This window comes from Mauremys reevesii, linkage group 1 (genome assembly GCF_016161935.1).
Source record: "Mauremys reevesii isolate NIE-2019 linkage group 1, ASM1616193v1, whole genome shotgun sequence".
NCBI classification, from domain to species: domain Eukaryota; kingdom Metazoa; phylum Chordata; order Testudines; family Geoemydidae; genus Mauremys; species Mauremys reevesii.
Window position 1 is genome coordinate 44,237,176 of NC_052623.1, and position 19,699 is coordinate 44,256,874.

General features: G+C 42.4%; 1 protein-coding gene across 5 annotated transcripts in view; it reads left to right on the forward strand.

The window, feature by feature from the left end:
- The window catches only part of PARP4 (poly(ADP-ribose) polymerase family member 4), a 130,704-nt gene that overhangs the window by 55,136 nt on the left and 55,869 nt on the right, over nt 1-19,699 (forward strand). For all 5 annotated transcript variants that reach the window (XM_039527060.1, XM_039527071.1, XM_039527053.1 and 2 more), the window contains 6 exons: nt 240-377; nt 10,706-10,901; nt 11,154-11,224; nt 12,167-12,354; nt 14,428-14,527; nt 18,499-18,669. In XM_039527060.1, the coding sequence (XP_039382994.1) occupies nt 240-377; nt 10,706-10,901; nt 11,154-11,224; nt 12,167-12,354; nt 14,428-14,527; nt 18,499-18,669 (864 nt within the window). The remainder of the gene's footprint in view (nt 1-239; nt 378-10,705; nt 10,902-11,153; nt 11,225-12,166; nt 12,355-14,427; nt 14,528-18,498; nt 18,670-19,699) is intronic.

Consider the following 19,699-nt stretch of genomic DNA (forward strand, 5'->3'; position numbering starts at 1 on the left):
TCAATAGAAGTCTTTTAATCTTAAAATACATTTAGAAAAGTGCATGTCACTCTAAAGAAAAATAAATATTTTCAAATGAAAACCATCATCTTAATGGTAAAAAAAAAAAAAACAACTTTGGGACATCTCATACCTAATGTTACATCGTCAAGCCTGAGTTTTTCTTAAAAGCATGCAGTTTTGTACAATTGAATCCTATTTTGGCAGAAATTGGTAAATGTCTGCTTTTTACCCTCTAGAAAACAGACTGCAAAGCTGTAATCAGGACTGTGGAGAACAGTTCCTTGGACATCAGTGGCTTTACTCTAGAAATCTGGATTTCTCAAATATATCTACCCAGAATGTGGGTAGAGAAGCATCCAAACAAAGAGAGTGAGGTACAACTGCTACTTCTACTATATGTTATCAACTAATGGATTGACTACATTCTGCCAGGACGTACCGCTCATATAAATCCTATTGAATTTAGTGAAGAGTAAGTCAGAGCAGAATTTGGCCTGATATGGTTAATTTTGTACTTTGGAAAAATTTAAAGAAATATAAGCTATCAATGTTAAAAAGAGAAAAAGATTATGGGACAGTATTTCTGCGTAATTGTCATGAATATACACTTTGTACCAGACTTACTTGCGGTAATGTCGTTTTGATCAATTTAACAAATTCAGTCTGTACAGTCATTCATCTTATTGGTCTATATGACCCTTTCCCTTCAGTTTGCTTTCATATTTTATTTAGCAAGTGTTCCATCCTTGGTCTTTAACTTTAAAGTACACTTCAAAACATTATAAAGCAGGTACATTGAAAAAATTTCTATAACTAAGTTTTCTTATATACAATGTTAAAGTACATGCACAATAGGAACAAATTATCTCCTTAACTGTTAATTTGAAGCATTGTCCTGTTGGTCTTTAGAATTATATAAAGAAAAGATTTCTACTCAGATTTAAATCTGAAGAAAGTTATATATTTCACAGTGCACAGAACATAAATGCAGCCATATTTGCCAAGTTCAGTGGGGAAAAAGTACTGCAAGATGAGGGGTGAAATGCTGGCCCCTTTAAAAGCAATGAGAAACCCCCCATTGACTTTAGTGGGGCCAGGATTTCACCCAAAATGTCCTGAGGAGGGAACTAAAATATGCAAGTATTGTATTTGCATCTTCACAGCCTACAAGTACAAATTAGTAATAGTTCCTATCAGGACATAGTTCCATTGAATGGAATTTTCATAATTCTACCTTTTTATTTTAGTTGAACTTTCCACAGAATCTTTCTGATATAAGCCCCAGTCCTGCAAACATGTACACACAAGCTTAAATTTATTTAAAGGAGTGGTCCCTTTGGACTGTATTTGCTGGACTGGGGCCTATTGTCTGAAATAATACTAGAACAAATTTCTAAGCACAGATGATATCACAGACAATTCATTATTAATATTTTTGATTACCCCTACTTCTGTTTGAGCACACTTTTCTCTGACTAGTTGTGCAGACATATATATTTCAGAGGGATGTGACTCCATATTGACACTGCAACTCCTATTGTTCCTATTGCATCACTACTCCTGTATTCTTTGCAGGAGTTAAAATGAACCTATAATTGTTGGGTGAGTCTGGAAATATGTAGCTTCAATAAGTGGGCAGAAAAATAGAATGCTTTTGGGGAAAAATAATGCTTTTGGGGAAAAATAATACTTTTTGGGGAAAATAATAACACATAGGTATCAATTAAAACAAAGCTGGCATTCAGGATCATGGCACAGAAGGTCTAGCAGAGATCAGCAACAAAGGGGTCATTGTATACTGAATGTACAGGTTATAATTGCACACACTCAAGAAAACATTTAAAGGTACTGTATAGGTTCTATTTTAAGGGATTTGACCTGCACAGTAGAAAGTTTGGAAATTAAAATATTAATGCATCTGTAAGAACGATATCTGAAATTCTGGTTTATCAAAAGCATTTAAAAACAAAGTATTTTACTAATACCACATATAGAAACAGATTTTAGTTATAAAAATCTGAAGAACACAAAGAAAGGAAAAGCTAAAAGATGCATTTTAAAATGTATGACTCCAGACTAAGAGAGAGTTGCCAAAAAATGTTTAAGATTGACACTGTCTAATCTCTTACACTTGTGTGTGGTATTTTCTATTTATCTCTATAATTAGGAGTGCTGGTATATTGCCACTTCTAGAGCATTCTATTCACTGCTGATCTTTTTTAGAGGAGGAAAATGCTACAGCGGTTCAACCAGAGGTGAAAGATGAACCAAAATATAAGGTGGTTCTTTGAGTTCTTGCTCATGTCCATTCCATATTAGGTGTTTGTGCTTGCCACATGCACCGGTGCCATAAGTTTTTCCCTCAGCAGTATCCATGGGGGACTGGCTCTAGCGCCCTCTGAGTGGCACCAGCATGGCGCAGTATAATGGGTGTTGCCAGCTCCACCTACCCTCAGTTCCTTCTTGTGAACATCTGGAAGAACATCTCAACTGGACAACACAAGGTTGTGGCAATTAATTACAAAGGGGAACTATCAAAAATGAGGGGAAAAGTACAAAAAGTAAAAAAAAAAGTTAAAAAAGTTAAAGAAAAAAGTGAAAGGGCCCTTTAAAGACAAAATAATACAATACCAAAAACAATGTTAACCCCAATAAAAAAGAAAAAAAAAAAACAAAAAAAAAAGAAAAAAAAAAAAAACCGTGGCTTAACAAAAAAAAAGAAAAAAGAGAAAAAAAAAAAAAAAAAAAGTTAAGAAAAAGTCAAAAGTGAGCAAAAAAAAGAGAGGACAAACAAAAAAAAAGCAAGAGAAAAAGAAAGAATAAGAAAAGCCAGAGCAAAAAAAAAAGGCAAAGCCAAAACAAAAAGGTAATAAAAAAATGTTTAAAAATAAACAAAGCAGAAGGCTAAAAGCAAAACAAAGCCAAAGGGCAAAAATCAAATCAAAAAGAAAAAATCAAAATTCAAAAGGAGCAAAGAGAAAAAACTAAATTTCTTCTGAGGATGTCTGAGATTGGCTGAGGATGGGAGATTCCTTCCCACCTGAGCCTGAGCTGATTGTCAAACTTCTGGAACTAGAGAGGATTGAAGTGAATTAATTGTGTCACTTGGAATTAACATTAACAACAGGAATTAACACATTCACGGGACCAGATGGCATTCACCCAAGAAAGAACTCAAATGAAAAAGTGTGAAAAAACTTTAACTATGTTTTGGTACTAACCTTTATAAAGGTAACCCAACCAATGACTGGGTTAGCTAATGTAACGCCAATATTTAAAAAGGTAGGGCAGGTACAACCGGCAATTTACAGACCGGTAAGTCTCTACGGTGTGTATAAAAAATTAGAAACAAAAGTAAAGAAGAAAAAAAAAAAACACATGAAAAAAATATAAAACAAAGCAATAGTCAACATAAACAATGGTTGTAAAATCTAAATCAAATCTTACTAATCTATTAGAGTTCTTTGAAGAACAACAAACATGTGGACAAGTGGACATGGGGGTGGTGTGCCGTTTGTAATTTCCTTAAAAGAAAGACAAGGTCCTCACCAAAGCTAAGGCTCTAAATAAAGGATAAAGGGAAAGGAAAAAGAGTGGATTGAGAACTGGTTGAGAAAAGGAGGACAGGGAGAGTAAGGGTAAATTTAAGGAATGGAGAGGAGAATGGAGAGTGTTCCCAAAGGGTCAGTCTAGGACCAGGTCTATCCAATTTATTCATATATTCAATTTATTCAAAAATAAGTGAGGTGTAAGTAGCAAGTGATTGAGGAAACACTACTGATGATACTAAACTAGAAAGCAGATTTAAGACTAGAAAAGAAAAAGAAGAAAAAAAAAAAGATAGAAACAAAAAAACAAAATGGCAAATGAAAAATTAAATTTAATAAATGTAAATGTAAAAATAAAAAAATACAAAAAAACTATACATACAACATACAACACACATGATGATGGGATTTAGCTAATTAAGGAACAACGAGGTCTTAAAAGATGGTTCAGTTCTGAAAGAGTGTTCAGTGTGCAGAGTGCAGAAAAAAAAAAACAGGATGTTATAGGAGGGATTAAAAAGGAGAATAAGACTGAGAAGATATATTATATATATAATATATATATATAAATATAATCCATCATACGCCCATCATGTGTGTACTGTGACTCTCTCTCTCATCTCAAAGCAAAGAAAAGATCTAGAAAAAAAAGAAAAAGAAATGATAAGGGGTTTAGGTGAGTTTAGAAAAAGTCCCATATGAAAGAAAGAGGAAAGAGCTAGGGACTCTTCAGTTTGGAAAAGAGAGGAGATGATGGGGATATATATAAAAAATCATTGTGATGTTGGAGAGAAAGGAAAGGAAAAAAAGTTATTTACTTATTTAATAAATACAGAGAATAGGGGTCAAAAAAAAAAAATTAATAGGCAGCAAAAAAAAAAAAAAAAAAGTCTTTTTTTCTTCACACCAGCACACAGTCAAACAACTTTACCCCTTACCTGAGGAGGAAGGCTAGGCTAGACTATAACAATAAGGGGAAGGGGAAAATTCAATGTGCTAAGTCATAAAATGCTGGCTGCCAGGATGGGATGGATAAGGTGTCCCCCCCTCTGTGTGTGAGTCAGAGGATGGAGATGGATGGAGAGAGAGAGATGATCATTTGCCTGTTAGTCATTCCCTCTCAGGGCACTGGGCATTGGCCACCACTGTAGACAGATACTGGGCTAGATGGACCTTTGGTCTGACCCGGTAAGGCCTTTCTTATGTTCTTATGTTCTTATGTTGCCGCCAGTGATGGTGCTGGAATGTCTGCTGCTTCGGCTAGCATTGATTCCTTCTCTGTTCTTGTGAACTTTGAAATCCTGTAAAATAGTTCTACATCGTTAGTAGTTTTCTTAGTTACTCTTAGTAGTAGTTCTCAAACTCTCTGTTAGTCCCAAACAGGACTCAGCCGGGGGTCGGGGCATGCCCCGGTCCCTAGGCTTTAAGCCCTGTGCTCACTGCAAACAGCCTATGCCTGTCAGCGATCCCCATACCAGCTGCCTAAGGTGCTTAGGCGAGAGGCACATAAGCGACAAGTGCTATATCTGCAAGTCCTTCAAACCTAGGACAAAGAAGGAGCGTGATATCCATCTAAGAGTGCTCCTAATGGAGTCGGAACTCACTCCAGAACTGGAGCAGCGGTCTGACTCTGCATGGAGCACTGTGGCCTCTGTGTGCACTGCTCACCGGTGCCGTCCACAACCTGGCACCAGTCTCCCTCCACAGCTCCAGTCAAGAAGCAGAAAAAGACTGTGAGGGGAAGATTTCCTACCTCCTGCAAGGGAAAGGAGAGGGCTGGGGGCGAGCCAAGACCCGGACCAGGCAGCTCAACGCCCCTTCGGGAAGTCAGGCCCCAGTTCAAGTTGAGCAGTGCAGCCCATCCCATGCCTTGCCTGCGACTCCAGATAGCTGTGCAGGCTGCAGCCAGTTTCAGGTGCCATCAATGCCTGAAGCCCTTCAAGCAGCTCAGGAGATCCTGACGCTCCCAGTTCCGCGGTACCCCCGATCTCGGGGAAAACCCGTGTGGGATATATATGTGTGTCCCTGCCTCAGCAGTACTGTTTCCCATCGAGAGGGATGTCCCACCAGCATTCGCCCAATTACAGCCATCACGCCTCAGGACAGGAGAGGCAGGCTCAGCGGAGCCCTCTTTGGTCCCCACACCAGGGCACCAATCGAGGGACTCAAGGCGTACCTCGCTGGTAGATTGGCGCAGATCCTCTGAGGCATGCACCACCTGGCAAGAACTCCAGGACTGGCCCTGACCATCTTCAAGGGCTCAGTACTGATCCCGGGACCAATTGGGCACCAGAGAGTGTCATCACCTGTCTCCAACAGGAAGGTCGCCCTACTCAGGACAATCCTCCCGGCAACTGGCTCGTAGTAGCTCCCAGTCCCATTCAACATCCCAGTACCAGTAGAGGCGTGAGGTGTGGATCACCAGGTATCTGACGCAGATCCACTGAATGCCGTCGGTCCCCAAGTGCCCAACCAAGACAGTCTCACTTGGACAGGTTGGCTTTGGGACGCAGCAACTGGCACCAGTCAGACAAGAGTCACTGCTTAGCCTGATCCTGGTCGCCTGGGACCAATGACTCCACTGGTAGCTCCAGCTCAGAGTGAGGTTCCCTGACTGTGGGACAAGCTCTGGTACTGATGGTGCCAACTACATTATCAGCACCAAAACCTGTCCCATGGCCCCAAGCTGAGTGCCCGGCGCAATGGTACCCATGTAACCCTTGGGGATTCACCCAGCCTTTCCAGGAGACTTTGGGGGTAAGACCCCGCAGGTCCAGGAGGACCCAGGAGAGCAAGCTGCTGGACCACCAATGGACATGGAGGTTCCCATGGCACAGGCATCGTCCTAATCATCGCCAGATGAGGCTGTCATGTTGCCCCCTCACCCAGTTCCTCAGCATGATGCCAAGGCACACCAGGAACTTTGGAAGAAGGTCACTTCTAACCTGGGGCTTGAGGCAGAGGAATTGGAAGAGCCCTCAGACTCCCTGTTTGACGTCCTCTGCTCCTCAGCTCCTGCCAGGTTGGCTCCACCCCTTCATTAAAGAGTTTCTAAGATCACTAAAGCCCTGTGGCAGACCCCCTCTTCCCTGGTCCCTAACTCTAAAAGGGCCAAACACAAGTGCTTTGTGCCAACCAGAGGGCATGAGTACTTATACTCCCACCCTGCCCTGAATTCCCTTGTGGTTGAGGTGGTTAACCACAAGGAGAAGCAAGGACAACCCGGTGCCACCACCAAAAATAAAGACTTAAGGAGGCTGGATCTTTTTGGAAGTAAGGTTTATTAGTCTTCCAGCCTTCAGCTGAGAGTGGCCAACCACCAAGCCCTCCTTGGCTGATATGACTTCAATATGTGGCAAGCCATGGCCAAGTTCGAAGGGTCACTCCCCAAGGCTTCCAAGAAGGAGTTCCGAGCGATCCTCAATGAGGGCGCGACCGCGACCAGGGCGGCCCTCCAGGCGGCGTCAGATGCTGCTGCCCACACCATGGCTTCCGCTATCTCCATGCAGCGAGCCTCTTGGCTGCTCCTCTCTGGGTTGTCCACTGAGGCTCAGCAGTCAATGCAGGACCTGCCCTTTGATGGCTCATCCCAATTTGAGGAGTAAACAGACAGTAAATTGCATGGCCTCAAGGACTTCTGCACCACCCTAAAAACCCTGGGTCTCTATGTCCCAGCCCCAACACGTTCAAACCACAGAAGCTGCAGGGCCACGGGAGTCAACCTTGCAGGACCAGCCCCATAAACAAGCCAAGAGCTACAAGCGCCGCCCGAGCCACCTGCCTCCACCCTCTGTCCAGTGGGCTTGACCCATAATAAGCAGGGGGCCAATGGTCGTTCTGAGAGAATGACCTACCAGACTATTCCCTGGATCCATCTTTCCCAGTGTCTTCCAACTGCATTTCCCTCTTCCTCCCTGCCTGGACCGATGGGTCCTCAGCACAGTGGAACAGGGTTATACCCTCCAGTTCCTTTCTACCCCCACCTTCCCACTTGCCTTCCCCATCCCTCTTCAGGGACCCCTCTCATGAGAGTCTCTTTGTGCAGGAGGTAAGGGGGTTACTACAGCTGGGTTCAGTGAAAGAAGTTCCTCTCGAGTACAGGAACAAGGGGTTCTATTTCCGGTACTTTTTAATCCCAAAGGCCAAGGGCAGTCTACGGCCCATCCTGGACCTGCGAGACCTCAACAAGTACCTAAAGAAGTTAAAGTTCTGCATGCTCACCCTGGCTTCTATTATCCCTTCCCTGGATCCGGGCAACTGGTATGCCGCCTTCAACTTGAAGGACACATACTTCCACATAGCGATCTTTCAAGGAGACAGATACTTCCTCTGGTTTACGATGGGGCCCCACTACTACCAGTTTGCGGTCCTCCTGTTCAGCCTGGCAACGGCACCAAGAGTGTTTACCACGTGTATGTCAGTGGTAGCAGCTTGCCTCAGGTGCCGGGGTTTTCAGATCTACCTGTACTTCGATGACTGGCTCATCCAGGGCAGCTCCAGGTGTCAAGTCCAAAGGGATGTTGTGGTGCTTCAGGCCACATGCCACTCTCTGGGCCTACTGGTAAACGACAAAAAGTCGACGTTCGTGCCGGTGCAGAGGATAGAGTTAATCGAAGCAGTCCTCGACTCGACCTGTGCCAGGGTATTCCTGCCACTGGAAAGGTTCCACACGTTGATGGACCTCATCGCGGAAGTCTCTGCATTCCCTCTGATTACAGCCAGGGTCTGTCAGCGCCTCCTGGGTCATATGGCAGCGTGCACTTACGTGGTCCACCATGCCAGGCTCCAAATGCAGCTCCTGCAACAATGGCTGGGGACGGTCTATTCCCAGTCCAGAGGCTCCCTGGAAAAGATCGTCACCATTCCCCAGGCAATACTTACCTCACTGCGATGGTGGACCGACCACAGGACAGTGCTGGAAGGGGTTCTGTTCGACAGCCCCCATCACTCTATCGAGTTGGTGTTGGACGCCTCGGATCTCATCTGGGGTGTGCATCACACCAACCTTCAGACACAGGGGATGTGGTCCCCGGAGGAGGCAAAGTTGCACATAAATGTCAAAGAGCTCTGAGCAGTCTGTCTGGCATGTGGAGTCTTCCTTCCCCACCTGTCAGGCAAGGTGATACAAGTCCTGATGGACAACACAGCCTCAGTGTTCTACATCAACAGGCAAGGCAATAGGCTCTCTGTCAGGAGATGCTCCATCTATGGGACTTCTGCATCAGCCACTAAATCCACCTGGAAGTTTGTCACCTTCCCGGTGTCAAGAATACGCTGGCGGACCAGCTCTGCGGAGACTTCTTCTCTCACCACAAGTGGTCACTCCATCCAGAGGTAGCCTGCATGATCTTCCAAAGGTGGGGAACTCCCCAAGAGGACCTGTTCACTACCAGACAGAACAGGAAATGCCACCGGTTTTTCTGTCTGCAAGGGCTCCCTCCCCGATGCCTGTCGTGGTCATGGAGTCTGATGTACACATTCCCTCCAATTCCACTCATCAGCAGGGTCCTGGCAAAGATCAAGAAAAAGACAGTACAGGTTGTTGTAATCGCCCCAGCGTGGCCTTACCAACATTGGCTTGGCACGCTTTGAACTTGTCAGTGACCACTCCCTGGCCCCTGCCCAACCTCCTGGACCTGCTGTGACAGGACCATGGTCAGCTCCTCCACCCCAATCTCGAGTCCCTCCACCTCTCGGCGAAGATGCTGCATGGCTGAATCCAGAGGAACAGACCTGTTTGGAAGGAGTCCAACAGGTCTTCCTGGGGAGTAGGACGAGGTTTTCCTGCTGGGCATCCGAGCGTGGCATCTCTCCCTTGCATTCTTTCATACAGGCTATCCTGGACTACCTGCTCCATTTGAGGAACCAGAGCCTGGCACACTCTTCCATTAGAGGGCATCTAGCAGCTGTTTCCACTTTTCAACCGACAATCCAAGGACAGACGGTGTTTTCCCATGATATGACAGTCAGATTCTTGAGAGGGCTCAAGAGAATCTTCCTGCAAGTATGGACTCCTGTCCCACAGTGGATCTTAACTTGGTCCTCTCTAGGCTCACCGGCCCGCCCTTTGAGCCTCTGGGTTCCTGCTCCCTTTCCCACCTGTCATGGAAGGCCACATTCCTGGTGGTGATGGCGGCATCAGCAAGATGGGTCTCTGAAATTAGAACCTTGACCTCAGAACCTCTGTACACGGTCTTTTTATAGTCTCTCTGTTCATAAGACACAGCTGGTGGTTTCACCTTTTGGTTACCTAATAGGCGACAGCTGTAGCCTGTCTCAAGTCCTGGCATCAATGTATCATGGTTCAGCTGAGGATGGAATATGCTCATCTCACCACACCATAGATGGTAACCCATGATCATACTGGAGGGAGGCATTCCACTATGTGAGAAAATTTTAAAACAATACATACAATCTTTTCTATAACAAAGTAGCTACCCACTGTAATAAACTTTTATTGAATTCATGGGTTTCTTTTCTGTATTTCCACTCTATAAGCTTAGAGAATGCAGGTTTTTGAACTTTTTAACCAATCACAAGTGCAAGGCAATACAGTGCACACTTGTTCTCCTGTGTTCTTCAGGAAAAACATTGTACTTTGAAATAAATTTATTTTTAAAATTCTAGGACTTCTCATGAGGTGATGATGGTGTTGATGATTTAAAAAAATAAGCCTGTTTCTTATTTCCGAGAAACAGCTCTATTCTGATTGCAGAAAAGTAAAATAGATGGGAACAGAAAACACTTGCATACTTCCCACTGAGTTTCTTACCCACGAGGGATAAGCTGGGGACACAGGACAGGGAGAGCTACTCTCATCAAGATTTAACAAAAACAAACAAAAAACCTACTTGCTAACCTCTAGACCAGTGGTTTTCAACCTTTTTTCATTTGTGGACCCCCAAAAATTTTCAAATGGAGGTGCGGACTCCTTTGGAAATACTAGATCTTATGCAGCCACTCCAGGGTCCATGGACCACAGGCTGAAAACCACTGCCCTAGACATTTGGCTTTATTATGCTCAGATACCACAATAATGGGTGATATGAAAACCTAGATACATATAGTGATCTTTGTAAAATGTTTAACACCCTTTTGGCACTATATAAATAACAGTGGTCCATTGTGTTCATAATCAACTATTCTTTCTTCAGGCATGTATGCTTGTATTTCAACCAAAGTTTGAAACAAGTTTTAAAGGAAACCAGTTGTCTGGAGAAATTATTATTTGTCTAGATTGCTCCAATTCCATGGAGGGTTCAGCACTGCAACAAGCAAAGCAGATTGCTCTCCATGCTCTACAAACGTCTTGTTTTGGACAGAGAGTGAATGTTATCAGATTTGGCACAAGTAAGTTTTCTTTTGTTAGATGCTCACTTTTATTACTTTCTTGTCATCCTTATCTTTATGCTCATTTTTTTTATTAGACAAGCAGTAATATATTAAACTGGAAACCTGACAGTCTCTATTATTTAGTAGTAGAGAATATGTTTATTGTGGTTTTTCTAATAGTAAAAATGAAACCATTCACTGCCGTAATAGTTAATGAAAATATAACTTAATGTTGAAAGGAAGAGTTTAATTTCAGTTTTCATTCCACAGATTTCACAGAATTTTCTTCATATTCAAAGAATATCAAAAGTGATCTTGCAGCAGTGAAGGAGTTTATTATAGTAAGTAAAATTGTTTTTCCTCTGTATGCTACTGAGAGTTTCTTTGCCCGGAGGGATTCCATGTAACGTCCACCATCACGTTGTTCTGTGGCTTTATATGAGGCCACCTTCTAAATTACTTCCATGACTTAGTTTCAGTAGTATCCAAGAGCCCATTTTCCCTGGTTACAGGTGCATCATCTCTGTGTTATGTCCTGTTATAGCTCAGTGAAAATTTAAGGTAACTGATGGCCGGTGTTAATCATTGGACAATAAAAGTTGGACATGGGAGAGTCATATTGGATCATCCAGTTGATCTTCCTGAAATGCAGGATTATTCTCTCTTTATTATCTTGTCCAGTCTGGTTTTAAATGACCTCAAGTGATGGAGCTTCCACTCCTTCCTTTGGAAATCTTCTCTGACTAACAGGGAATCTTCCTGATGTTCCTCCTAAATTTTACCTTTTAAAATGTCATGCACCCTCCCTTTTCCCTCTTGTGACCTTGTAGCAGGACAGGAAAAGGTACAGACATCCATGTGAACCTCCCTGCTCTTACAGCACCATCTTTCTGGCAGTGAAGACAGCACTTGAATATGCCAGTGCACTTGGCCGCCCCAATGAAAGGCAAAATTCAACTGGCACTATCTTGGAAGGAAGATTAGATTGTAAATTCTGGAGTGCAGGGATTGTCTTTTTGCTCTCTGTTTGTACAACTTCTAGTACAGTGGGGTTCTGGTCCATGACCGGGGCACATAGGCACTGTCACAATGCAGATAATAATAACTACAGGAGGGCAGAAGGCAAGCTCAGAATTAAGAAGTGAGCAATCACTTGTACTTGGAAACCATGAGAAATTTACCATGGGAGGGGAAACTTAACTCTTCACTGTAGTTTATTCTGGGGAAGGTTAGAAATAAAATCCAGACTTTCAGATAATCATTTTATTATTTTTTCTCTTTAGTCAGCGACACCTACAATGGGAAATACTGACTTATGGAAAACCTTACGTTATTTAAGTTTGTTGTATCCTTCTCAAAGAAAGCGTAACATTCTTCTTCTGTCCGATGGGCACATTCAGAATGAGAGCATGACCTTCCAAATTGTGAAAGAGAATGTCAGACACACCAGGTTATTTGCATGTGGTTTTGGGTAAGTACAGAAAGAATTAACAGTTGTACTGTGCTTCACACTTAAAAATCACTGATCATTTTACTTGAAAAGAAATGTCAATGTGTTGAGGATCATCAGGTTTGTGAATGTACTGTCATATACATATACATGGAATGCAAAAAAGTGAATGCCACATTCTTCAGTTTAAAATAAAAAATTCCAGGAAATTCAAAATTGAAATTCCCTCAGTAGAATTTACTTTGCACATATGTAGTTTTGTCTATTCCTCTCATTCTTCTGAAATGTGTAATTTTAATATATTCCTGTTTAATATAAAAAGCAAGCCTTAGAATGGGACAGTAGTTAACATTGCTGAAACTTTAACTTTTAACATTTCCTGACTCCATAACTTTAATAGTGCAGTAACATAGCTTTCTGCATTTTTTTAATAAAGATTTAAAAATAAATTACCATTGCTTACTAAAATAAGCACTTAATTGTTTCTAATTAGTCTTTGTCTAGACTAGGATTTAAAGATGTGTTAAAAGATGTTAGCTAACATGTTCTGATTAACATGTTGCAAAAGTCTAGTGTAGATTTTTCAGGGCTTGTCTACATTAGAAAGTTATACCACTTTTACTCTATTGGTACAACCCCCCTAGTGCAGATGCAGTTATATTGGTATTAAAGTACTTTAGGTTGGTATAGCTATTCCCAGATGGGCAAGGGAATAACGATACCATTACAAGTTACCTTTATACTGGTATAACTGAATCCATGCTAAGGCTCTTATGGTATAACTATTTCAGTAAAAAAAATTACACTTGACATGTTTATACTGATGTAGCTTTTACGCATAGACCAGACCTCAAAGTATACTGTTAACATATTAAACTGGTTGAGTTAAAGTAATAATGATGAATGAGACATAACAGAGATAAGTTCACACCTTTCCTGATGCTGTTGATTGGATGAGACAGTTTTCTGAAAAGCTGAATTAACAGAGAAGCAGCGCATCTTTTTATATTGTGATGGATGTATATCGGCAACTGAAGAAAATAGGGTTTTTTTAATGAAAGGTTAGAATTTTTAGAATATTGTAAAATGCAACAACGGTTGTAAAGAGACTTTAAAATTGTGTGCGCCACCCTTTCAGGCCTGTTCTGTTTTTGAGGTAAATGCAATTTTTTCCTTCATTTTTTATTTGTTTTTTTTCCAGTTAATTTTCACCCTGTCAATGGTGTAACATTTTTTTAGCAGTAAGTCCTTAAACCCATTTTCTCAAATTAATCAAATCCTATTTTCTTTTTTCCCTACTGCCACCCCACTTAAAGTTACAGATTTTTGAGACTTGTCTTCCATGTCATCCATTTTGTTAGGCAGTCTCTTTATTTTATACATTCATTGCCCTTCCCCTTCACATTACTTAATTACAACAGCTTCCATCCTTTGTAAATAGATCACACAAAATTCTGCATTAGATAAAAACTCTTGTCTGTTAAGCAATTTTGGCCCCACAATCTTGATTTAAGATCAACCATTTCCAGAAAGAATTGCTTGACAGTCCAAAATGAAATGCCAGTGGCTTTCAATGGAAGTAGGGCATCTATTTCATGTAGGCCCTTTTAAAAAAAAACCCTGCCTCAAAGATCTTACATCTCTTATGGAGAAACTCAAGAATGTGTTTTCCTTAAAGCCCTGTGAACATGTACTTCATCCCTCATTTCACTACATCCTGTGGGAAACCAATGAGTTGGCTTTTCTCTGTGTGTGATTTGCACTAATTGAATGCTGAATTTTCAGAGCTAAGACGTGGGTTTTAAACCTATATGCACTGGGGATGAACATGGGAAATGCTGCTGCTCTTGTTGGTTTTCACTTTTGATAGCATTAGAATAGTGATAAATATAGGCAACCCTCTGTCAGGATGGAGGATGTGTTGGATCTTGCCAGTTCTGAGCTTTGTTTAATGTAGATGTGAATGAAGGGGGGGGATTTAGAGAGATTGGAGAACTTGCTACTCTATTAAAAAAAATAAAATGTTTGGAATCAATTTCAGATTATCAGTTTTTACTTTAAAACAACAACAAAAATCTTTTAAAATGTGCTTAGTTCCACAGCAAATCATCACATGCTGAGATCTTTGTCTCAATATGGTGCTGGAGCATATGAATATTTTGACCCAAAATCAAAGAATAACTGGCTAAAAAAGGTAAGTTTTATCAATCCTGAATATATTTTTTTCTGAATTTTACACTATTGGCTGCTGCTTTGGGTGGAACTCTTTGGGAGCCTCAAAGTTTTTCAGATTGGGAGGAGCATCTTTGGGGATTGTGAGGCCTTGCTGTTTCAGACAGGAGTACTCTTGGTGTTTTAACAGACGGAGAACTGCTTTGTATTGGGAAATGGGGTTTTTGTGTCTCAAAGAGCAGTTCTCCCTGAAGTGAGATGTTGGACTCCACCTGAAAGGCAACTCCCTCTAACTTTCAGATACCATACCAGTTTCAGACCAGGGACCTCACAAAAAAGAGAAGCTTCTGAAATATCTTCTCACCCCTCTTCCTTTTTGATGTCTCTGATTTTTAAAATAGAAGTTCACCTGGGTGAAAAGGGGCACTTCTCTCTCACAGGATATGTACAGTCCATCCCATGTGCTGGGTCACATATGGTGAGAAGAAAGGAAAAAACTTTATAGCAGCCAGTTGGGTCCTGTGTTCATGGCCCTGATTATAAAACGTAGCAGTATGGCCTAGTGGCGGGAGTCAAAGTGGCCCCTCCACTCAGGGCAGCATGGCCTAATGGCCAGAGTCAATAAAAGCGCCCACTTCTGGGGTACTATGTGGCCTATTGGCTCACTGCGGATGCTGGGCACCACCTAGAGTGTGTGGTGCCCAGGGTAGGGGGACTCAGGCATTCCTTGCTCCTTTAAGTCCCAGCCCAGAGCCCTGGTGGTGGTGGAGGTGCTCACCACTGAGTCAGTAGGGATCCTCCTAAAACATCTTGACTGGTTCCCCATTTCGCTCACTGGAGAAAAGTCTAAATCCCCTGGGCTGCTTCCTACCCTTTCTCCCTTGGCGATTCTCCATGGGTTTCTAGGGTCCTCAAGTGGCGTAGCTCCTGCTGGCGCAGTCTCTTCTCAGGGCTTGTCAGGCAGCCTGGAGTCTGTCTGGAGCTCTGCATGCCATGGCTCTATAGTCAGGGCATGTAGCAATTCCCTGGAGAGAGCCTGCAGTATGCGTCCTCCCCCCTTCAGCAGCTTGCCCAGATTGAGTTGGGAAGGCTGCTTCCTTTTATACTCTGCCTCCAGGCTGAACATGCTCAGCAGGGCTGAAAGGGTGGGGCTTCCTCAGCCTTCAAAGCACAGTTAACCCTTTTGGGGCTGGCATGGGGCAAATCTCTTCCCCCCCACCCCCCATCACATTCTCATTTTAGGAACTTGGTGGGGCTATCTCAGTAGTTTATGATGCTGAGGCGATGTTGGCTGCTACTCTTTGGTAACCTCTGCTGGAAAGCTGCAGCAGTGTTCTCTTTCAACCAGAAACTTGTTGTTTTTTACCACTCTCTCTCCTTGTTTTTAATATAATTTACATTATAAGGGAAAAGGAGATGGTGAATAAGATGGTGACTAAGATGTGAATAAGAACCAAGTTTCAGTTTTGTTCCTTTTTTACAACACTGAGAGAATAAAATAAAGAGAAAAAACTCCATGCATTTTATTTTATTTCTCTACTTTTAATGTCAGATTCTGTTGTACTCTTCTTGATTAGGGCTTGATCTACATTTAAAGTTTAGGTCGACGTAGCTACAGCCTGCGGGGGTATGAGGGCCAAAAAAGAATTTGAAGAACAGCTAGCCAAAGACTCAAAAAGTAATTGCAATTTTTGTTTAAATACATCAGAAGCAGGAAACCTGCTAAACAACTAGTGGGGCACTGGATGATCGAGATGCTAAAGGAGCACTGAAGGATGATAAGGCCATTGCGGAGAAACTAAATGAATTCTTTGCATCGATCTTCACGGCTGAGGATGTGAGGGAGATTCCCAAACCTGAACCATTCTTTTTGGGTGACAAATCTGAGGAATTGTCCCAGATTGAGGTCTCATTAAAGCAGGTTTTGGAACAAATTGATAAACTAAACAGTAATAAGTCACCAGGACCAAATGGTATTCACCCAAGAGTTCTGAAGGAACTCAAATGTGAAGTTGCAGAACTACTAACTGTAGTCTGTAACCTATCATTTAAATCAGCCTCTGTACCAAATGACTGGAGGATAGCTAATGTGATGCCAATTTTTAAAAAGGGTTCCTGAGGTGATCCCGGCAATTACAGGCCAGTAAGCCTGACTTCAGTACTGAACAAACTGGTTGAAACTATAGTAAAGAACAAAATTGTCAGACACATAGATGATAATTTGTTGGGGAAGAGTTAACATAGTTTTTGTAAAGGGAAATCATGCCTCACCAATCTACTAGAATTCTTTGAGGGGGTCGACAAGCATGTGGACAAGGGGGATCCAGTAGATATAGCGTACTTAGATTTTCAGAAAGCATTTGACAAGGTCCCTCACCAAAGGCTCTTAATCCAAGTAAGCTGTCATTGGATAAGAGGGAAGGTTCTCTCTTGGGTTGGTAACTGGTTAAAAGATAGGAAAGAAAGGGTAGGAATAAATGGTCGGGTCTCAGAATGGAGAGAGGTATATAGTAGTGTCCCCCAGGGGTCTGTACTGGGCCCTGTCCATTTCAACATATTCATAAATGATCTGGAAAAAGGGATAAACAGTGAGGTGGCAGAATTTGCAGATGATACAAAACTACTCAAGATAGTTAAGTCCCTGGCAGACTGCAAAGAGCTACAAAAAGATCTCTCTAAACTGGGTGACTGGGCAACAAAATGGCAGATGAAATTCATTGTTTATAAATGCAAAGTAATGCACATTGGAAAACATAATTCCAACTATACACATAAAATGATGGAGTCTAAATTAGCTGTTTCCACTCAAGAAAGAGATCTTGGAGTCATCATGGATAGTTCTCTGAAAACATCCACTCAATGTGCAGCAGCAGTCAAAAAAGTTAACAGAATGTTGGGAATCATTAAGAAAGGGATAGACAATAAGACAGAAAATATCATATTGCCACTATATAAATCCATGATATGCCCACATCTTGAATACTGCGAGCAGACATGGTCACCCCATCTCAAAAAAGATGTATTGGAATTGGAAAATATTCAAAAATGGGCAACAAAAATGATTAGGGGTATGGAATGGCTTCTGTATGAGGAGAGATTAATAAGACTGGGACTTTTCAGCTTGGATAAGAGATGACTAAGGGGCGATATGATAGAGGTCTATAAAATCATGACTGATGTGGAGAAAGTAAATAAGGAAGTGTTATTTACTCCTTCTCATAACACAAGAACTGCCAAATGAAATTAATAGGCAGCAGCTTTTAAACAAACAAAAGGAAGTATTTCTTCACACAATGCACAGTCAGCCTGTGAAATTCTTTGTCAAAGGATGTTATGAAGGCCAATACTATAACAGGGTTCAAAAAAGAACTAGGTAAGTTCATGAAGGATAGGTCCATCAATGGCTATTAGCCAGGGTGGACAGGGATGGTGTCCCTAGCCTTTGTTTCCCAGAAGCTGGGAATGGACAACGGGATGAATCACTTGATGATTACCTGTTCTGTTCATTCCCTCTGGGGCATTGGCCACTGTTGGAAGACAGGATACTGGGCTAGATGGACCCTTGGTCTGACCCAGTATGGCTGCTCTTATGTTCTTAGGAAGAATCTGCGCCCCTGAGCACTGCAATTATGCCAACTTAAACCCCTGGTGTAGACACAGCTAGGTCAGCAGAAGAATACTTCCATCAACCTAGGTACACCTCTACCCCGATGTAACGCTGTCCTTGGGAGCCAAAAAATCTTACCGCGTTATATTGAACTTGCTTTGCTCCACCGTAGTGTGCAGCCTCCTCCCCCTCCCCCTAATCCTCACCCCACCCCCATGGAGCACTGCTTTACCGCATTATATCCGAATTCATGATATATCTGGTCGCGTTATATGGAGGTAGAGATGTACTATCTCTCGGGGAGGTGCCGTGACAAGAAAACCCCTTCTTGTGATATTTTTCCTATTAGAGTAACGTGTTCAACTCATTTGCATTTTTTTTAACAGATAGAAAGCCAGACATCCAGAATATTTTCTCCAGGATGCAGTTCTGTCTCTATTAAATGGCAACAGTTTGACTCAAATGCACCAGAGCCATTGCAGGCTCCTGCTCAAATACAGTCTTTATTTAACAATGAAAGACTTCTTGTCTATGGATTTATCCCACGTTGTACTCAGGTAATGAATGATACAAAGCAGCATGTTCTTTTTTGGGTGGGTAAAAATTAATATGCAATATATTGCAAATATTGATTGCTAGGATAAATATTGTGTGACTTTCTTTCACTAGCTTAAAAATTTTGTTTAAATGCCATCACTGTGTCTGACCTGGAAGAAATTTGAAGAAATGGGTGGTCACTGCCCCAAGGAATATACAGTCTTACCTACAGTCTGTACTAGACAAACAACCAGTTCCTGAGACTGATCCTGTTATCTGTCTTAGGTACTTACATGGCCTCCATTACCAGAGTGCATCACAGTCTTTAATATATTTATCCTCACAACACCCCTATAATGCAAGGAAGTACAATCACCTGCATTTTACAAATTAAGAACTATGTGACCTTGCGGAAGTGTCTTGTGGAACAGGGACTAGGTCAGGTCTCCTAACCTAGTACCATAACCATCTATCCAGTCATCCTTTCCCCAAATTTCTCTCAACTGGCATTGAAAATGGCTCAGCTGCTAGTGTCAGAGACAAAACTATTTTCAATACAGTTATAGAAAGTACTATTGACACTTGTGTTCCCTGTAAGCTGCGCGCTTGAGTGGCGGTACAGAGAGATTTAAGTGCCACCCAGCTGATTGGGAGAGTGCGCACTGCCGGCAGGATGTGTTCAGGTGCCCCTCCCCCAGGGCCGGCTCTAGGTTTTTTTGCCACCCCAAGCACAAAAAAAAATAAAACAATACCTCTGAAAGCGCAACTGCCGAAACAAAAAAAACACCACCGCCTCTCAGAATGCAGCCCCTGGAATTGTGCTGCCCCAAGTACGTGCATGGTTTGCTAGTGCCTAGAGCCGGTTCTGCCCTCCCCGTACGTTGCTCCATCCTGCAGCTGCTCCCAGAACCCTCCTGCTGGCTATGCGAGGGGGGGGGAGGGTGCTGATGTCAGGGTGTCTCCTTCTCTCCCTACCCCTGTACCCCATCTCCACAGAGCAGGGGAGAGGGAGGGGACACAGAGCTGCTGCCAGGAAGGGTGAGTAACCGA